This window comes from Microsporum canis, genomic scaffold (assembly GCF_000151145.1).
Source record: "Microsporum canis CBS 113480 supercont1.1 genomic scaffold, whole genome shotgun sequence".
Classification (NCBI taxonomy): domain Eukaryota; kingdom Fungi; phylum Ascomycota; class Eurotiomycetes; order Onygenales; family Arthrodermataceae; genus Microsporum; species Microsporum canis.
The window spans coordinates 308,154-325,211 of NW_003299169.1; the positions used below are offsets into that span (position 1 = coordinate 308,154).

The window sequence follows — 17,058 nt, forward strand, 5'->3', positions numbered from 1 at the left end:
TACTATGTATGCAGCATCAATTACATAGTATTTTCCCAAAACCAAATAACCTTTGCTGGACGATGATAGAGTGATTTCAATGCTCCTTTATTTATCTCTCCTTTATCAAAATCCTGAGCCCCACACCCCACCCCTTAGGAACTTGGGTACACAAAGAAACCAACTATATTTCACGAGATATAACATGCGAAAGAACCCAATGAAACATGCAATAAATAATCATTTTAAAAACCATACTTGTCATATTATTTACTTCTCCGTTTCCTTCACTGATAACACGAGGAATCGTTTTCTTTCTTTTTCTTTCAATTCCTTTTTCGACGCGTTGAGGAACCTATTCTGATGGCCGGAGAATGTAACGGAAAAGGGGAAGAAGCCGGAGGCTCCTGTGGCAACTATGTGCTCTTTTCGGCTTCCTTTTGCTTTTCCTTCTCCTCTTCTTGCATTTTCCTCTTTTCTTCGGCGGCAAGCTGGTCGGGTCTCCTTACAGCAATAGCCTTTGGTTTATAATCACTGAAGTTGCTTTTCAGGAGATTCTCCACAAGCCAACAACCGACATAGTCTAAGATCATGGTCAATGTAAGTCTGGCTCTAAAACCGGCCTCGAATGGAACCAATCTGAGCTTCGTGTTGAGTTCTGGGATAAATTCGGTCGCGCAAGAGAGTGCTACACCGGATGTTAATACAAGACCCCAATACATAGCGCGGTTTTCACGGATGGACTCTCGGAAAGGTCGGCCCTGGTAGTTGATTGAAAATGTAGAAATTTGCTGAATAAGTTGTAGCAAGTAAACAGCGCTGTTAAGAAGAGACGGCTCGAATTCGCCTTCTAGATCAATCTTATCCTTGCGTCTGGAGCATCTGAGTTAGAATATCTTAAACATATATTCAGGAATTGTGAGCGAGGCAACTTACGGCTCAATGGAGTATACATATTGTGAAATGTAAACTAGTGTAACAATATGAATCGCAAACTGGCCTAGAATTGATCCCATGATGTAGATGTTGAAGATATTCGGCTGTGGCCGCTCTTTTGATAGTCCTTCAACAGCCTATTTGTATTGTAAGCAGGCAGGTAATGGAGGGGGGGGGGGTCGGGGGGGCAGATCCGTGAAGCTTACCTTCGCGCGAGAGATGGAGAAGAAACAGACGCTCATCAGCATTCCACTGATCGTGACCTGTCCATCTCCAAATTTAATACCGTCGAGATAAATCACACTCAGACTATAGGCGCTGATCAGACAATTCAAAGCGAGAATTTTATACATCTGGATGGTGGCAACGAGAGTGCAACGCCCCTGTCGGATAATGTTCGGGATAGCAATGACATTTGCTAGTTTACTTGTGAATGGAGCGGCAACAGATGCATCACCAAGTTTTAAAGTTGGCGGCTCATCTTCATCCAATCCTTCCATCATGGATGAGCTTAGCCTGTCGGCTAGAGAAGAAGCGGCAAGAGTTGCTTGCTTTTGTTTACGCTGCTGGGGGGTCAGGTTGCTATCATCTGATTGTTGCAGTGCTTGAGCCCCAGGGGAAACAGTGGTTGGCGTGCCGTTCGCTTCTGAAGGCGGTGCTCCAGTGGTAATTTTCTTTTGGGCTTCGCGCAGCATGGCCGTTTCATAGTGAGGATTATTTGGTCCCGGGGGGTACAAGTGGGCAATATGGACTGGAATGGGGGGTGCTGGCTGATTGAACCTTTGCATGAGCGCTACCTGCTTTTCGTAAATCTCCTTCATCTTTGTATTTCTGAAGTGCTCCGATATTTTATTAAGATCTTCTTGAGTTCCATTGAGCAGAGCGACACCGATATGGGCCTGCTTAAGGGCTCCGACATCGTTGGTTCCATCACCACACATCAGAGTAGTGTATCCAGCTTCATTCATGGCGAGCAAAATCTCTTCCTTTTGTTTAGGAGACACTCGAGAATATACCCAAGTGTATCGGATCAAATCAAGAAGAGCCGGTTGGTCTCTGAACTTTCCTAGTGCGTATCCAGTAACGCAGAGGTCCTTCTCAGCAAGGATGGAGGGATCAATTGGTTTAGTAGGGTCAACTTCAACGCTGAATTTATCGTCAACACTTCGCCATACGACCTTCGTGCCACTGGTATCGTGTTCGGGGGCATCGAGAATAAGGACCTCCCGGTCAATAATTTCCACTTTCTTTGCTACGTGGACAGCAGTCAGAGGGTTATCTCCGGTAATCATCACAACCCTGTGACTACTCTCGTTAAGCATTCGGACGGCTTTAATCGCATCATCTTTTAGTGGGCATTGGAGCACAAGGAATCCGGCGAAGTGCAGTTCTGCCTCGACGTCTTCGCGTTTCAGGCTGTTGATACGTCCCTGTCCTAGTTCTGTATCTGAGAGGACTTTGTACGCTAACGCAAGAACCCTTGCACCGTTGCGAGTGAAGTGTTTAAAGGTTTCTTCATAGTATGGAGGAGTGGACACAAGCATGGTACTGATGGTTTCTGGGGCCCCCTTGACACCAACAAAGGTAGCTTTAGATCGTTTAGATGAACGTTTGTCGAAAGTATTGACAATTGCCACCGTACTTTGGCGTTTCAATGCAGATGAGAACTGGAACCGTCGTTTAATGTTGACGGATTCGAGGAAATTGTCTCCCGCCCTCCCAGCAGACCCTGCTTTGCTAGTCAAGGTGTCATTTTGGCCAAGGGTCCATCCGAGCGAAGTGAGAGTTGCCTTCTCCATTGGGTCACCAACAATTTCGCCTTCATCTAATTTGACTAATGCATGTGCAGTGGCAAGAACTAGGGTGGTATTATCATGAACATCAGTAACTTTGGTGACGGTTGTATGTGCGCCATATTTATCTGTAGGAGCCCCTGCCTGGCCAAGGGTTAAGCCTGCAATTCCCTCCACAACAAGATCCTCTCCAGTCAGGGTTCCGGTCTTATCGAAGCAGGCAATATCAACCCGTCCCGCATATGGAATTCTGAACGGTTCGGTACAAAAGATTGCAAACTTGCTGAGAGCTGCAAGACTAGTATTGACCGCAAGACTCAACTCCATTGGAAGCTCAGGGGGTACGACACTGGTAATGATCAAAACACAGTCGAGTAGCAGCTTGGATCGTTTTCGGTCTTGAGCAACGCCTTCCACCCAAACATACCAGGAGGCTGCAATGGCAAATATCAACAAGAAGAGAATAAACATGAATGCTTCCACATTGTTTGCGGAGACAGGCTCCGTGGAATAAATCATTGTTCGCACAAGACTACCCTGGCTAGTTTCGAATCCAGTGCGAATGACTATTCCAAGAGCACCATTATCAGGGGCAGTAGGGGCGCCGTTTAAAGGTTTATAAGCACTGTCTGATCCAGCTTGTGAATTCGGATGGGTAATTTGCAAGACTTTGGTACCACCATATAAGAATGAATTCTTATCGAGGCCTTCCGGTTCAATCCGGTCATTCGCCGGCCTTAACTGGATGGAATCCTTGAGTAAAGGGGTACTTTCTCCGGAAAGCATGGCTTCGTTGACAATGGCACTCCCCCATACGAGTAGTATATCGCACGGAACTCCACTGTCATCTTTGGTCCGGTTCACTGACACTAGGTCACCTGGAAGAAGTTTCTCACTACTGACTTCCACCCATTGGTTATCTCTGAAGACCCAGACGTCGTATGGCTTAATACTCATGCCTCGGAATTCCGTTAGAGTTCTCTGTCTCTGCCATACCACGGTACTTTCAAAGATCACCAACATAACCAATGTGAATAGCGAATAGTACCAGTATTCATCCAGAAGCCAGAGACCAACACAAAACACCTGGAAAACAAAAAATGGAGCGACTGCATGTTCCTTGAAGAGTTCTACAAAGGTAGGCACAGGAATGTCGAAGGTGTTATCTCCATAATGTTGTTGGACGCTCTCAATTTGAGTAGTTGATGTGAGACCACGGGATTCCTGGAAATATCCGAGAGTTGGCTTTGGCTGAGCGTCGAGAACATACTGTAGTGGGGTAAAGCACCCCTTTTCAGGATTGTAGCGGAAGCGTCTTTTTTGGAACAGAAATGAAACGACTTCGGTTCCTCCAACTTGATCCTTTACCAGCCTGCAAATCTCTGCGGAACCAGCGTTTGCGGCAGGGATGATTTTGATAAGCTGTGCATCGGCAACAGATTGAGCTGATATAGTTGTGAAGAGAGCGTCAATATTAATATTCCATTTCGTCATCAGCCATAATAGAGCTTGCACGGTAGCAATAGATCCGGTCCACAAGGCAGCCCACTCGGGGGCCTGGATATATGTCTCATATCGTTCAGGGGAAAGGTAGAAGGCAAGAAAAACCGGCCATACTATCGTAAAGGGCCAAACGTAGACGCGGAATTGAACGGGTAAAGGATTCCGGAGGGCCGCAGATTGAATCTGCGGGTTATCTATAAGTTTAGACCTGCAAAGCGAACCGTTAGCTAGCCACTTTGCTGGTTTATTTCCACCCAGTACAGACTCACATGACGGTTGACTCGAGCTGACATGTGTTACTGCGGAACAAATAAATTACATTAAAATATCTGTTAACGGCCAGGAAATAGAAGATAAAGGAAAAATCGGGACAGGTCAACTATATCCACATCAAGCTCTCGAGGGCACCGTGTGTCAAGCGCGAGAAAGGAGGTTGAGGCCAAATCAATAGAAAAAATAGCTTGCTCCTTTCAAACGCCCAAAAACGCCAACTTTGGATCGAATTTCGTGGCTTCATTGATGATTACATAATGAGGCTGGTGTGTTGAAATAAGGTTAGGTTATCGGATCCTCGGAAGCCAATGATAAAGCGGAACAATGCTTACATCAGCACTCGGAGTCAAAAAGGTTCCATAAGTCTGATTACATAACGCGAAACCATGGGGGAAAAGGCGGTTTTGGCGTTGGGAGGAGAAGAAGCATCATAGGGGCTTGCTCGCTGTCGAGCCGTTTTGATATCGTCACAGCAGCATGTGTAGGGGCAAGCTGTTGCCCTCTATAGCCCTCTGCAGACCATGCCTAATAGATCTATAGGCGGAGGCAGAGTGTTAGGCAGTGGACGGTCGATAAATCCTGTTCCCCCAAAGCCACCACCGAAGGGTTGCTCGTCGAATGCTATATCCCCATCTGCCAGCAGTGTTTCTCTGGCCTCACAGGCCTCCAACTCGCAGGTCTCATCAGACACACAAGACCTATCCTCGAGGATATTCTTAAAAAATGGAGATTCATCTATAGCCAAAACTACCCGCGGCGCTGGGGCGCTGGTTTGTCCTATCTGCAATGAAGGGATGGTGAGATATATCTTGGAACCCCCTATTTATATATGTGATATAGCCTAGTTACTGACATTTTGCCAGGTAACACTCTTACAGCTGAACAGGTAATGCCATATTTATTACATATCCTCCTATCGGGTAAAAATCATGCTTACGGTTGCTTCTAGACACCTTGATGACGTGCACCGGAACCTCGAGGATGAACAACAAGTGGAGGTGAAGGACTGGTTTCAGATGCAGGTTGACAAGGCCAAGCGATTTCAACCTCTCGCTGTGCTTAATCAGAAGCTCAAGGGCCTAGAAGTCTTTGAATCCAACCAGAATACACAGCCTCTACCACCCTCAACTCGATCGGCTGCTGAAAGCTCAGTTTCAGAGGCCCCCAAACCCATCGATCCCGATGATTTAATAACCAAGACCCACTGGCAGCAGCGGTTACTTAATGACGTTTGTTTGGACCCTATGTGTGAGAAGCGCCTCACGGTGACAAATGGATGTATTAACTGCAGAAAATGTGGCCGTCTGTTCTGCGAGGACCACACCATGTACCAGATGAAACTATCAAGATCTGCCCAACATGAGCCGGTTCGTGGATTTTGGTATCGGGTCTGTGAAACTTGCTATAAGTCGAGGGAGGGCTATAATGACCTTAATGGTAGGGCCCAGTATGCTCTAATATCTACAATTCACCTAGGCTAAATCTTGGTTAGGAGTGGAACGTGATCACACCGAGACATTTAAAGCTCTTCGGAAACCTACGATTGACAAAGCCTTTCTTGAAATCTCTAGGTTGGAAAAGAGATTAACCCGTCTGACGCAACTCCTTGCTGGACTACCTGCAGAGCAAGTACAGTCTAAAAGATGGCCCATTGGCTGGCAGACAGACCAAAGGAAAGTGCTCGAGCAGTCTATTGTCAGCTGGCAGGATGATGCAGAGGTTTCAAGCTGCCCTTTTTGCCAGCAAGAATTCTCTGCCTACATTTTCCGAAGACATCATTGCAGAACGTGTGGTAGGGTCGTCTGTGGCGATCCAACAACTGGATGTTCCTCTCTAATAAACCTGGATGTGACCAAATGTATGCTCTGCTCTATCCTGCTCTACTTTTTTTACTATAACTAACTGTCAAAGCAAACCCTCGATTGTCAGAAAAGCCAGCCCCAGATAAAGTTAACCTCGATGTGCGGTTATGTAAAGACTGCAAGTCTACAATATTTAGCAAAAGAGACTTTATCGAAGACACGGCAAAGGAACCGCCGGACGCCCGTGCCTACAAGAATCTTATACAGTTCGAACGAGGCATTCGCCTATTGTTACCGCGATTTCACAAAATTTTAGCCGCTCTTCAGTTCGTCTCCCTAGCTCGACTGTTCTGTTATACACACGCTTCAAAATTTATTTTCTGACTATATATAACTAGAGACCCTGAAAACCCGCCAAAACCGGCTCAACTAACGGAGGCATCGAAGGTTCGTAAACGGCTTATGGATTCATTCGCACAATACGATGTAGCCGCAAGGCGTATTCGCGACCACCCGACACAATCTCCGACACAAGAAAAGCTCCAACAAGCGATATATCGCCAAGCTACAGGCTTCCTTCACCTCCACATGCTTCCGCTTAAAACGCTTCCCAAGATCTTAAAACATGCCACTCCTCATGGCAGGCATTTTAGTAGCTTCGATTCATCATCTTCGGACGGCAGACGACTAAATGGGGGAACTAGCACCGCTCAACCCCGTTCTCTGGCTGCTATTAAGTACGGTAACCCCGATCAAGGGGGCAGCAGCACTAGCTTGGCTAGTAATAACAGCAGTGCGCTCTCAACGCTCGAAGAAGAAGAGAAGGAGCTGCGCGATCGGCTTATTGTTCTCGAAGAGCAGAGATTCTTCGTCTCTGAAATGATTGCTGATGCCAACAAACGGCGTAAATTCGACGAGGCTAGTAGCCTTGCTCAGAACGTCGCGGATCTGAATAAGGAAATAGACCACGTTAATGGCATGATCAGTCAGTTGGACTTTGAAAGCCTCTATACTGGCGATGCGAACCAGTGATAATTGCATTTTTCTTTAAAAAAAGAAAGAAAATCATATCTTTGCATATTATATCTCTATCAGTATGATTATTATCAGCCTTGAAATTCCTTCTTGTTCTTGGAGCGTTCCTCATTTCCAAGGTCGGTGGCAGGCGTTCACTTTTCTCTTTTGATTGAAGAATTATTTATGACCCTGATGATCCTGTATCTTCTAGTTCCTGGGCAATGTCACTATCTCATATCTACTACTGCTACATATATGCATGTACATTCAATTTCTGTTTCTTTTCCATATTAGTTAGAGCTCCACAGTCTAGGATAGCTAAAGCCGTCGTATACATATTCTTCATTCCTCCCCCCATGTATGAGTATTCAATTATGAGTATTCAATGACATGCCCAAGATTGTGTAGTAGGCTTCTAATAAAAATCCGAAATCCGTCTATGACATCAAATTATTCAGGTAGGCAGCCAAAGTTTTATTAAAAAGAGGTAAAAAGGAATTGAAAGTTGTGAAGAGGTTATTATCTTTCCATATGTCTCTACAGAGTCCATTTGTGCAGGAGATAAACGGAAATGTAACGTAGTAAAGCAAACTCGTCGACGCATAATAAACTCGGGTAGCAAAATAACGCTGGAAAGTAAGATACAGGGATATTGGCGAGAACAAGCAACACTCTGATTACGCGTTTCCATTTGTCTCTTGATTGGTTTGACCTTCTCCATTGGCTGCTCCGGCAGAAACACCTTGTCTCTCCGTCAAGACAGTAACCAACTGAGTCAGCTGCCTGACTTGCTCCTTTAGCCCCCTAATTTCCAGGACGCATTGGTCAACCTCAACATTTGGCTTAGACTTGGTAACAGCCATATCCCAGGCTTCAGTCTCAGGATGGTCTCCGACTTTCTTGAAGTCGAACTCTGCGGATTCAGCAGCGTTTTCCCATTCTTCTTGGGTATCGTCGTCGTCTTCACCCAAACGGCGATTGAGTCTGATCCGTTGAGCATTGGTAGATTCAAGCAATGCGGTAACGAGGAGGAGAGGAGAATAGATAATGCCCATTACGTAGTTGTTGAGCTTATCATATCGGTCAGAGGGCAACCACCATTCGAAAGGAATGATAAGGCAGATTATTTCAACCAGGTTCAAGGCTGGACACTTGGTTAGTTATAACGCTAGTGAGAAATAGGTGACCATGAGTTACTTACGTGCAATGAAGACATTCTCATCTGGGGCCCGGACATACTGCAGGGTTCGATGGGCGAAGAGACCCATGTACTCGTTGATCGCATTGCCAGTGATGTCTTCATAGGCACTATTATAGAGAGCAATCAAAATATTGAGTAACACTACATTAAGCGATTAGTATGATGACTATCCATATATACGAGGATAGAAAAGTAGGAGAATACTCACCAACCATCACTACAAAAGTGAATAGATAATAAAGTAGGATACCAAACGGCGGGGCAAACCCTTGGAACTCATCGAACGATGGGTTCTGTAGGACTGTATTTGCCATTCCTTGAAGGAGGACTACGGCCGTCATCTTATTTTCGGGATCTGCCTGGTCCATACCGATGAAGCCTTGCATAAAACCGATAATAACAACAGCCAAAAGAGCAAAGAAGATCAAACTCTCCTTCATCATGACTTTCAGTACCACAAGCATTGCCCCGAAGAAACGGTAAGTGTCAAGGTACAGGAGGAGCCGGCCCCAGAACATCGGCGATGAAAATGCGAGGAAGTTGTAGCTCAGCTGGTTGTAGTAGTTACGCTCCTCGTTGTCGACGTTCTTTGAATGGGTCAACGCTACGATTCGGAGGATAAAAGAAACCAGGAGGAGAGAGTAAAGTGTCGAGTTGAACGCGTTCCAGAATCCAAAGTAGAAACGGCCAACTTTCCAGAATTTGGTGGCTTCGTCGAGGATGAAGCCTAGGGTCATGCCGTAGAGGATACATTCCACCACGTCCAGGTCACCGGTTGGATTGACGGTGTTTATCACAACTGTGAAGAGAACGAGGTAGAGGATGGAGAAGAAGACTTGGACAGCATTCTGATAGACCGGTGCTCTGAGCCTATCGGGGTTGAAATGAGACCAGTACGAGGGGTTGTTTCTCTCCCTGTATTCGATGAAGTTGGTGGGATCTTGATCGTCCTGGCAGAGCCAACCCTGCCAGAGGTATTTGATACACTTTTGGTATCCTGCGGACCCGATCACTACCAGCGCATGAAGATCGACTGCACGCTCGATGACGTTTGCAGGGGATGTTGGCTCTCCATCTCGCAGGATTGAGTAGCGCTTCAGCAGCACCTCCAGCATGAGATAGTCTTGGTCTTCTTCCGCTTCGATCCTATTCCTGCTGTTAGCTGATTCTTATCGTGCAAGGTGAGAATAAGAACCATAGTACATACAGTCGTTTCGCAAGTATCTCGCACGCGACTGCGCGTAGCTCGTGGAGGTCTGAATCCCATAGCTCGACCAGAGCCTGAATCTTGAACCATCGAACACAAACGAGAAGACAGAAGACGACACAAGCGCGGTACTCTTCTCCACCAGCCTCTCTGGCAGTCTGAATGACCTCCTTCGTGATAACGGTGCTGTTGGCCTTTGTAACCAGGGACTCATCTAGCTCGCAGCTGATGACCTGCTCGACCTGGTACTTCAGTCGCAGAGCTACCTTGGTAACCTCCTTGGCCGGCAGAGCGGGCGTGACAATCTGATCGCGAGTGCGAGGAAGCACTACAGCATGACATGGTGTTAGCGACTATACTCCTGGTCTCAATTGATTTAATCTCTCCAGGTACTCCGTATAATACGTACATCGATGGGTTTCCTGCAGGTACTGGTGCCGCCCTCGACTGGGCTGGTCACTGAACAACCGTCCCCATTGAACCATCTTGAAAGGACCAAACTGACGGATGAGAGATGGTCGCTTGAAACGCGCACTCCTGGCAAAGGAGAGAGAGAGAAAGAAGAAAAAGAGAGCGGCTTGGGCTGTTTAAATATACAGGGCTTGCTTGGTCTGTTTGATCGTGAGGGGGCCATCCATGCACTTTAGCTTGATGGACGCCGAACGAAAACATCGCCACCGGGAAAATGGCCAGGCTAACAAGACGAACTAATCATTACTTTCTTTTTCTTCTTCTGCTGGCTGCTATGCTTGCAAGAGGCGATACGATTGGTGTGAGGAGTTGTCTACTGATCTTTGGCCTGCCGCTGGCCAAGACAGTATCTGAAGCTCTCTCTTTATCAAAAACACAAGCTCGTCCAAACTCGTTCACCTTTTCATATTAACGTTGATATATTCAGTTCATACTCTGGTTGACAACCAGATTGCGCATCAAGCCTGCCCAAGTCGTTGCTTTTTTGAGTCCCATGGTCCATATTCTAAAAGGTAGAGAAAAACGGCGACAAATTTGAGGGGAAAATGGGAAAAAAAGAAAAAAAAAATGGGGATGGAAGAAGAAGAAACGAAATTGGCGGGCGTTAGGAAACTGTACATTTACTCGACAACGCCCTCGTCACTCTCGCTGAAACTCTCGTCACCGCTGACTTCCTGGTTCTCGCGCTCCCTCTTCTCCATGAGGGCTTGCAGGTCTGCATCGTCTTGCTCTGTAACGGCCTTGGGAGCCATCTGAATGACGCACGAACCTCCACCAGCCTTTATCTTCTCCTGGACCTTTTCGATTGCCTCCTCTAGCAGCTTAACTCCCTGAGTTTTATCTAGGCAGTGGTTTGTCAGGACGTATAGAGGAGGTGCCACAAGCTTGACTTTGACTTGTGGGCTGACGGCCTCAGCGGCGCGTAGGGCATCCTTGACAGCGTCGATACCGTCATATCCAAAGCAGGTAACTTCGATATCGGCACGGACTTTGGTCGGGGGTGGGGTAAGCCTCTTGTTGATGTGTGAGATGAGCTCGTCCTTGACTACGGCACTAGGGAACGTGACGTCTTCCCATACGGCAGGGTTCCTATGCATCCCATTGTTAGAACAGCTGTCGTCGAAACCCCACATAAATATGCCCGGAAAATCGATCTTACGTGATGGAGAGCTTGAAAGCGTCGTTGGCGTGTCCGTATTTCTTATTCAGAGGCCATCCAATTTGCTGGTAAAGTTCCTCGATAGGGGTCTTTGTCTTCTCGGCAACGTGACGCATAATCGAGTGTACAGATTTGCTCTTGTTATATCGTTCCTCGCACTTTCCGACATCCTCGGGTGACACTCGACGTTTCGATAGATCAATGTAACCTGAAGGGTAAGAGAGGAAAGACAAGAGTAATAGATATCAGCACCAGATCAAAGGTCATAGCCAATCTCATACATCACACACGCACCTTTCTCCTTGTCCACTCGCAGAACGACCACGACCTCGTTACGCCCGACTCTGATGAGCTTCTGTATACTTCTGATACGTCGTCTGGACAATTCGGACAGTAGAATCATGCCATCGATGTTATCGTATTCGAGCAGTTTGACATATGCTCCCATCTCCGCAATCTACTCGAGCCGTCAGTATTACCCACCTCGTCAAAATAAGAAATACGGTACAGATGTTCACCTGCTTGACGGTGACCATGACAAAGCTATCAATCTCCGGGAACTTCTCCTCGTAGAAGCGACAGTTGGTGAGCGACATGGTGGCGGGGGGCGCTGGTGCGCGGGTCAAACTTGTGCGTCACAGAAAGTTGATGCGAGCTCGAGGTAGGATTCGGTCCGTGGCTCTGGCGGCAGTAGTCAAGAAGCCCTTGATGAAAGATTGCTGCCACGGGTAGAAGCAGGGCGTCAAACGTGAAATGTTCGGTCGTTCCAGTCGGTTTCTCCGTGCAAGATATCAATATTCAATATTCTCATCCTTGCAAATCGCAAAAACATTTTCCGTTTGTTCGACAGATAGTGGGACAGTCACGTGGACATTGTATTAGATAATCAGCTAGTTTGGCAGTTTTGCGCGTGGTTGGCGATATATTTGATGTTTTCGTTTTGATATCGTCTACTATCCGTCGAGTTTCTCTAAACCGTATATTCCTTCATTGTAGGAGATACGGCTGCTGGCCAGGCTCATCCTGTGCATATTATACATACGGTATACCTACGCAATGCAGGTGCATTTGATACCTTCGCTCTATGTTAAACAATGTAACTATACTAAACTATGTTGCCACCTCAGCTTGTAAAAGAAGCTGCTATCCGGTTTGCAAACGCTTTCAAAGCCTTTCAACCTCACCATCGCCGTGTTTCCTAAACCAGATATATCTGTGGCCGCTTTAACATAATAGTCACGTGCACTAAAGAAGCACTATCTTAGTCATCCAAACCCTTGACCAATAAGAATTTAAGGAAATCTAACGTCACCAACTTTCGACTTTTCGAACGCCGTTCAAAGTTGTTGTTCCAGCTTCATGAGACCTTGGCTGCATCCCAGCAAAAAACTAGAGGGTGGAGATGGATGTTGATGGCGTCGGCTGGGCCTGTTTGGGTGTATATATATAAGAAGCACACACGGCCCCCCCTCTTGAGACTCATGAGCAAGGGGATTGCCTGTTATTTTATTGCTAACACCTAACAGTTGCATATATATATAGATAAATACCACCTGTTGATACCAGAGCCGAGGGGACGGGCAACCTAGCAGCAAACCGTCACGATGAGTAACCCTCCTAAGAATGATGATGTTAATGCCGGCTCCAGGCTCCTCGAGTCTCATACTTCCAACCCTGTCGGTGATGCCCGTAGCCGCAGCCATGGCACCTTTACCCCGGCATCGGCCCAGAGCTACGGGGAAAGCAGCCAGCTCTCTGAGGGCGGATATCACCTTAGTAGAGATGGTATCTCTTCTGCTCCCGGTGGTGGGAAGTCCGTCACCAAGCAGCTAGCTGAGGCTCACGGCGTGAGAAACCAAAGAGCCATGTACGTCGTACCCAATAGATGGCGGAGTACAGAGATATACCCACGGCATCAGCCTGGTGAAACAGCAAGCAGCTAACCTATGTGTCGGCTTTCTAGGTACCTTGCATACTATGTGCCGTTCTTCAACTGGATAACACAGTACCGCTGGTCTTACCTTCGAGGTGACTTCATCTCAGCCTTGACTGTCTCGTCCATCTACATCCCCATGTGTCTCTCGCTCGCATCCAACGTTGCTCATGTACCCGCTATCAACGGGCTATACTCGTTTATCTTTCATCCATTTATATACTCCATCCTCGGTAGCAGTCCGCTATTGATCGTGGGGCCCGAGGCCGCTGGGTCTCTGATGGTTGGGACAGTCGTTCGAAACACGGTCGATGATGGGAAAGGCATCGATGATGATGCTCGTGGTAATGCTGCGGTTGCCGGAATCGTAGTAGGAATGGCCGGTGCGATGACTCTTATCGGAGGAATCACTCGTCTCGGCTTTGTTGACAACATCCTCAGTCGTCCGTTCCTCAGAGGTTTCATCAGTGCCATTGGCTTTATGATCATGGTCGATCAGCTTGTACCCGAGATGGGACTGAGTGACCGAGCCAGAGACGTCATGTTGGGTACATACGGCAGCTCTGCAGAGAAACTGATGTTTTTAATCCGGAACGTCCAATATAGCCATGGTCTTACTTGTGCTGTTTCATTCAGCACGATTGCTATCATCATGGTCTTCAGGTTCGTGAATTCTTGGTAACCCGATCAGAGTTAAATTATACTGACTTGTCTATAGAGTAATGAAGAAGCATATGGAGCCGCGCTATCCGGGTGTGGTATTTATCCCAGAACAGTTCTTGGTCGTTGTGCTATCTGCTATCTTGACCTGGTCGTTAGGGTGGGATAAAAAGGGACTCGTCATCCTTGGAAATGTCAAAGGCACTAGCAACCTATTCAAGTTCGAGTGGCCTTTCCAGGCAGACAGGGTAGAACATATACGCAGCGCTATGAGCACCTCCTTCATCATATCACTCCTCGGCTTCTTCGAATCCTCAGTCGCCGCCAAGGGCATCCGGTCTGCGAAGGGGGGCGGGATTGAAGGCATGACTTACAGCCCAAATCGAGAACTCGTTGCTCTGGGAGTTGCAAATATGGTTGGCGGCTGCTTCATGGGCCTTCCCGCCTTTGGTGGGTATGGTCGAAGCAAGCTTAGCGCTGTAACTGGCTCCAAGACACCAATGACTGGAATATTTATTGCTTTGATTACCCTAGCATGCGTCATATGGCTACTTCCATATTTCTATTACCTTCCGGTATGTTAATAGTGAACTCCCTTTGCCTCCCCTCTGTACCAGGTTAATATATTCTAACCTCCCCTCAATTAAGATGGCGGTTCTTTCCGCTCTGATTTCAGTAGTTTCGTATACCCTTATAGAAGAATGTCCCGAGGACATCCGCTTCTTCATCAGAATCCGCGGCTGGTCAGAGCTCGTCCTGATGCTTCTAATCTTCTTCTCAACCATCTTCTATTCCTTGTACCTTGGTATTGCCCTGGGGTTGGGCCTCTCTCTTCTCCAGATAATTCGCCATGCCACCAAGCCACGCATCCAAATTCTGGGCAAAGTCCATGGAACCAGAGACCGATTCGAAAACGCCGAGATTCATCCCGAGCATGTCGAGTACGTTGCTGGTTCGCTAATTGTCAAAATTCCAGAGCCCCTCACCTTCGCCAACACTGGTGACTTAAAGAACAGATTGCGCCGGCTGGAATTTTATGGCACGAATGCCGCTCACCCTGCTCTACCACGTGTTCGGTCCCCGGAGCACAACAAGAACATTATATTTGATATTCACGGGGTAACCAGTATCGACGGATCAGGAGTGCAGGTACTCAGCGAAATCGTTGAGGAATACGTCTCTCATGGCGTGCGAGTATTCTTCTGTCGTATTCCACTCCCTGGGAGTGAAGTGTTTCAGATGATGGAGAAGAGCGGCATCATCGATACATGTGGTGGTATAACACACTTTGTGCCCACCGTCGACAGTGCCCTTCAACTAGCAGAGACGGAGTATATAGGTTACGAGTGATGGTTATGGAACTGTCTCTATCGTTCGTTGTATCTGGAAAAAAATTAGTTTATACGTATATACCCTGAGTTTAGCGTTGATCTAAACCAAAGTTTTACGGCATTTTCTTTTTATCTTCTTGATGTACGGATTGGCATATAAACTGATAAGATATTTAACTTCTTGCTCTCGTTATATTCCTTCAAGTGAAGTGCTTTCTGTACATTTTAGCAATCATGATACGCGGGCTTTTCTCACACCTTATGCTTCCATGGGCGGGCCGGGCACTGGAACCTAACAAGTCATTTCATTTTGGATTTGTTATCTTGAATATAGATAGCTCTTTAGACTGTCCTTGATTTCCCCAGTCCAAACACATAGCCCTACTGACAGAGTTAACCGCCGCCTTCTTTCCCTGTAGCCCTTGTAATCAAAATTCGCAACAGTTCTTCGTTTGCCTTCCATACAAGGCCCCTTTCTCTTTCATCGATGTCAATTCCATCTCCCTCTTCTTCAATATCGGAATCATCTAATAGAATGGTACGCCCTGGGTTGGCGAGGAATTTTATTCGGCCTTCTGAACCAAGAACAAACGCACCACAGGAGACTTTTGTTAACCTAATATATTTCCCTTTCGGGTTCTCCGTTGACGTGGCTGACTGTCCCGTAAAATCCGTCAGATCTAATTTCATAGCAAGATTCTGGTCAAAGTATTTTGACAGAGCTGTTAGAAACGGCGCCGAAGGGACGTCTTTCTCCTTGTGACTGTCGGCTTCCAGAGTTCCAAGGCCATGCTCATAGAATGCACTGAGAGAATCGCGCGGAAGATGTATATCGAGAGATTTTAGATCCGTTGAAATCGGTGGTGGGAATGAGAATGTTAACTGCACTTCCTTGACAACGGATTCTATAAATGTGCGTGATTCCACTGTAGATACAACTCTCCGTCCACTCGCTCGACCGCTCATACGATTGAGCGTGGCCAAATATTTCTCAAGAGCGCTGCATAAGAAGCTCGATGGCAAGCGTAATACAGAGACTCGAGTGTCAAAGGTCTCAGATAAGAAGGAAATCAGCGACTGTCTCAACGCGTTTGGCATCCTAGTTACCAGCAGCGGTAGGAATGTAGTGCCTTCTGCTCCGCCGACGCTCTCATTGCGATATCCATCCGGACCGGCCAGCAGGGCCGCCTTATAGCTGGCATTCTCGTACTGCAGGCTGATGAGAATTCCAGCAGACTGATCCGGGGTAAGAATCAAGGGAGAATCGTGGTCAGGGTCTTCCAGTATAGAATGCTCTTCATTCCAGTAACTCCACGTTGGGATGTTTGTCCACTTGCATTCCTTGAGCGCGCCAGCTCTGGCGAGGACATCATCCAGGCGACTTGGATTGGCAGACGGCACCGCAGACTGTACGATCCCACCTAGTACATTTCCTGTGAGTGCGTCGCGTAACTGGTTGGCATAGGCGCGAGTACACTCTGGCGCATCAAGGAGTGGCTTGCTGCTATCCTGACTATGATACAGGCGCGAGAGTCGATGGAGTGTCCAAGATGTCGAGAACAACTCGGTGCCTGATTGAGCCATTTATATTTCACTTGTAGACATCGCGTATTTCATCTAATGTGACGATGGATTAATTATTGTGGAGGGATAGTTTGTATGTTCGTTAGTTGACTATTTAACCAAGTCAAAACATGTTGGTATTGCTACTCTAACACTCGTACATTTATGTTATCCATAAACAGCATTTTTTATTTTTTTTGCATCTCCAGGTGCCTTGGTTGCCTTTGATA

The 17,058-nt window shown here is 47.0% G+C and overlaps 6 protein-coding genes across 6 annotated transcripts; 2 read left to right on the forward strand and 4 right to left on the reverse strand.

The window, feature by feature from the left end:
• Positions 1–395: 395 nt before the first annotated feature.
• Positions 396–4,504, reverse strand: MCYG_00120 (cation-transporting ATPase 4; the record flags this gene model as incomplete). The annotated part of the gene is made up of 4 exons (XM_002849970.1): positions 396–861; positions 916–1,052; positions 1,122–4,405; positions 4,477–4,504. The coding sequence occupies 4 exons, from the start codon at positions 4,502–4,504 to the stop codon at positions 396–398; spliced, it is 3,915 nt and encodes a 1,304-aa protein (XP_002850016.1).
• Positions 4,505–5,005: 501 nt separating this feature from the next.
• Positions 5,006–7,318, forward strand: MCYG_00121 (vacuolar segregation protein PEP7; the record flags this gene model as incomplete). The annotated part of the gene is made up of 6 exons (XM_002849971.1): positions 5,006–5,281; positions 5,348–5,370; positions 5,434–5,921; positions 5,977–6,342; positions 6,396–6,612; positions 6,685–7,318. 6 exons carry the CDS (start codon positions 5,006–5,008, stop codon positions 7,316–7,318), a joined length of 2,004 nt encoding a protein of 667 aa, XP_002850017.1.
• A 662-nt stretch (positions 7,319–7,980) lies between these two features.
• MCYG_00122 (vacuolar cation channel) lies at positions 7,981–10,196 on the reverse strand (the record flags this gene model as incomplete). The annotated part of the gene is made up of 5 exons (XM_002849972.1): positions 7,981–8,447; positions 8,505–8,600; positions 8,713–9,659; positions 9,700–10,039; positions 10,121–10,196. The coding sequence occupies 5 exons, from the start codon at positions 10,194–10,196 to the stop codon at positions 7,981–7,983; spliced, it is 1,926 nt and encodes a 641-aa protein (XP_002850018.1).
• Positions 10,197–10,802: 606 nt separating this feature from the next.
• On the reverse strand, positions 10,803–11,979 carry MCYG_00123 (eukaryotic translation initiation factor 2 subunit alpha; the record flags this gene model as incomplete). The annotated part of the gene is made up of 4 exons (XM_002849973.1): positions 10,803–11,271; positions 11,342–11,549; positions 11,636–11,798; positions 11,860–11,979. The coding sequence occupies 4 exons, from the start codon at positions 11,935–11,937 to the stop codon at positions 10,803–10,805; spliced, it is 918 nt and encodes a 305-aa protein (XP_002850019.1).
• Positions 11,980–12,945: 966 nt separating this feature from the next.
• On the forward strand, positions 12,946–15,284 carry MCYG_00124 (Lpz3p; the record flags this gene model as incomplete). Its single annotated transcript, XM_002849974.1, has 4 exons — positions 12,946–13,208; positions 13,305–13,937; positions 13,993–14,509; positions 14,583–15,284. 4 exons carry the CDS (start codon positions 12,946–12,948, stop codon positions 15,282–15,284), a joined length of 2,115 nt encoding a protein of 704 aa, XP_002850020.1.
• A 374-nt stretch (positions 15,285–15,658) lies between these two features.
• MCYG_00125 (conserved hypothetical protein) lies at positions 15,659–16,849 on the reverse strand (the record flags this gene model as incomplete). Its single annotated transcript, XM_002849975.1, has 1 exon — positions 15,659–16,849. The coding sequence occupies one exon, from the start codon at positions 16,847–16,849 to the stop codon at positions 15,659–15,661; it is 1,191 nt and encodes a 396-aa protein (XP_002850021.1).
• Between the last annotated feature and the right edge of the window lie 209 nt (positions 16,850–17,058).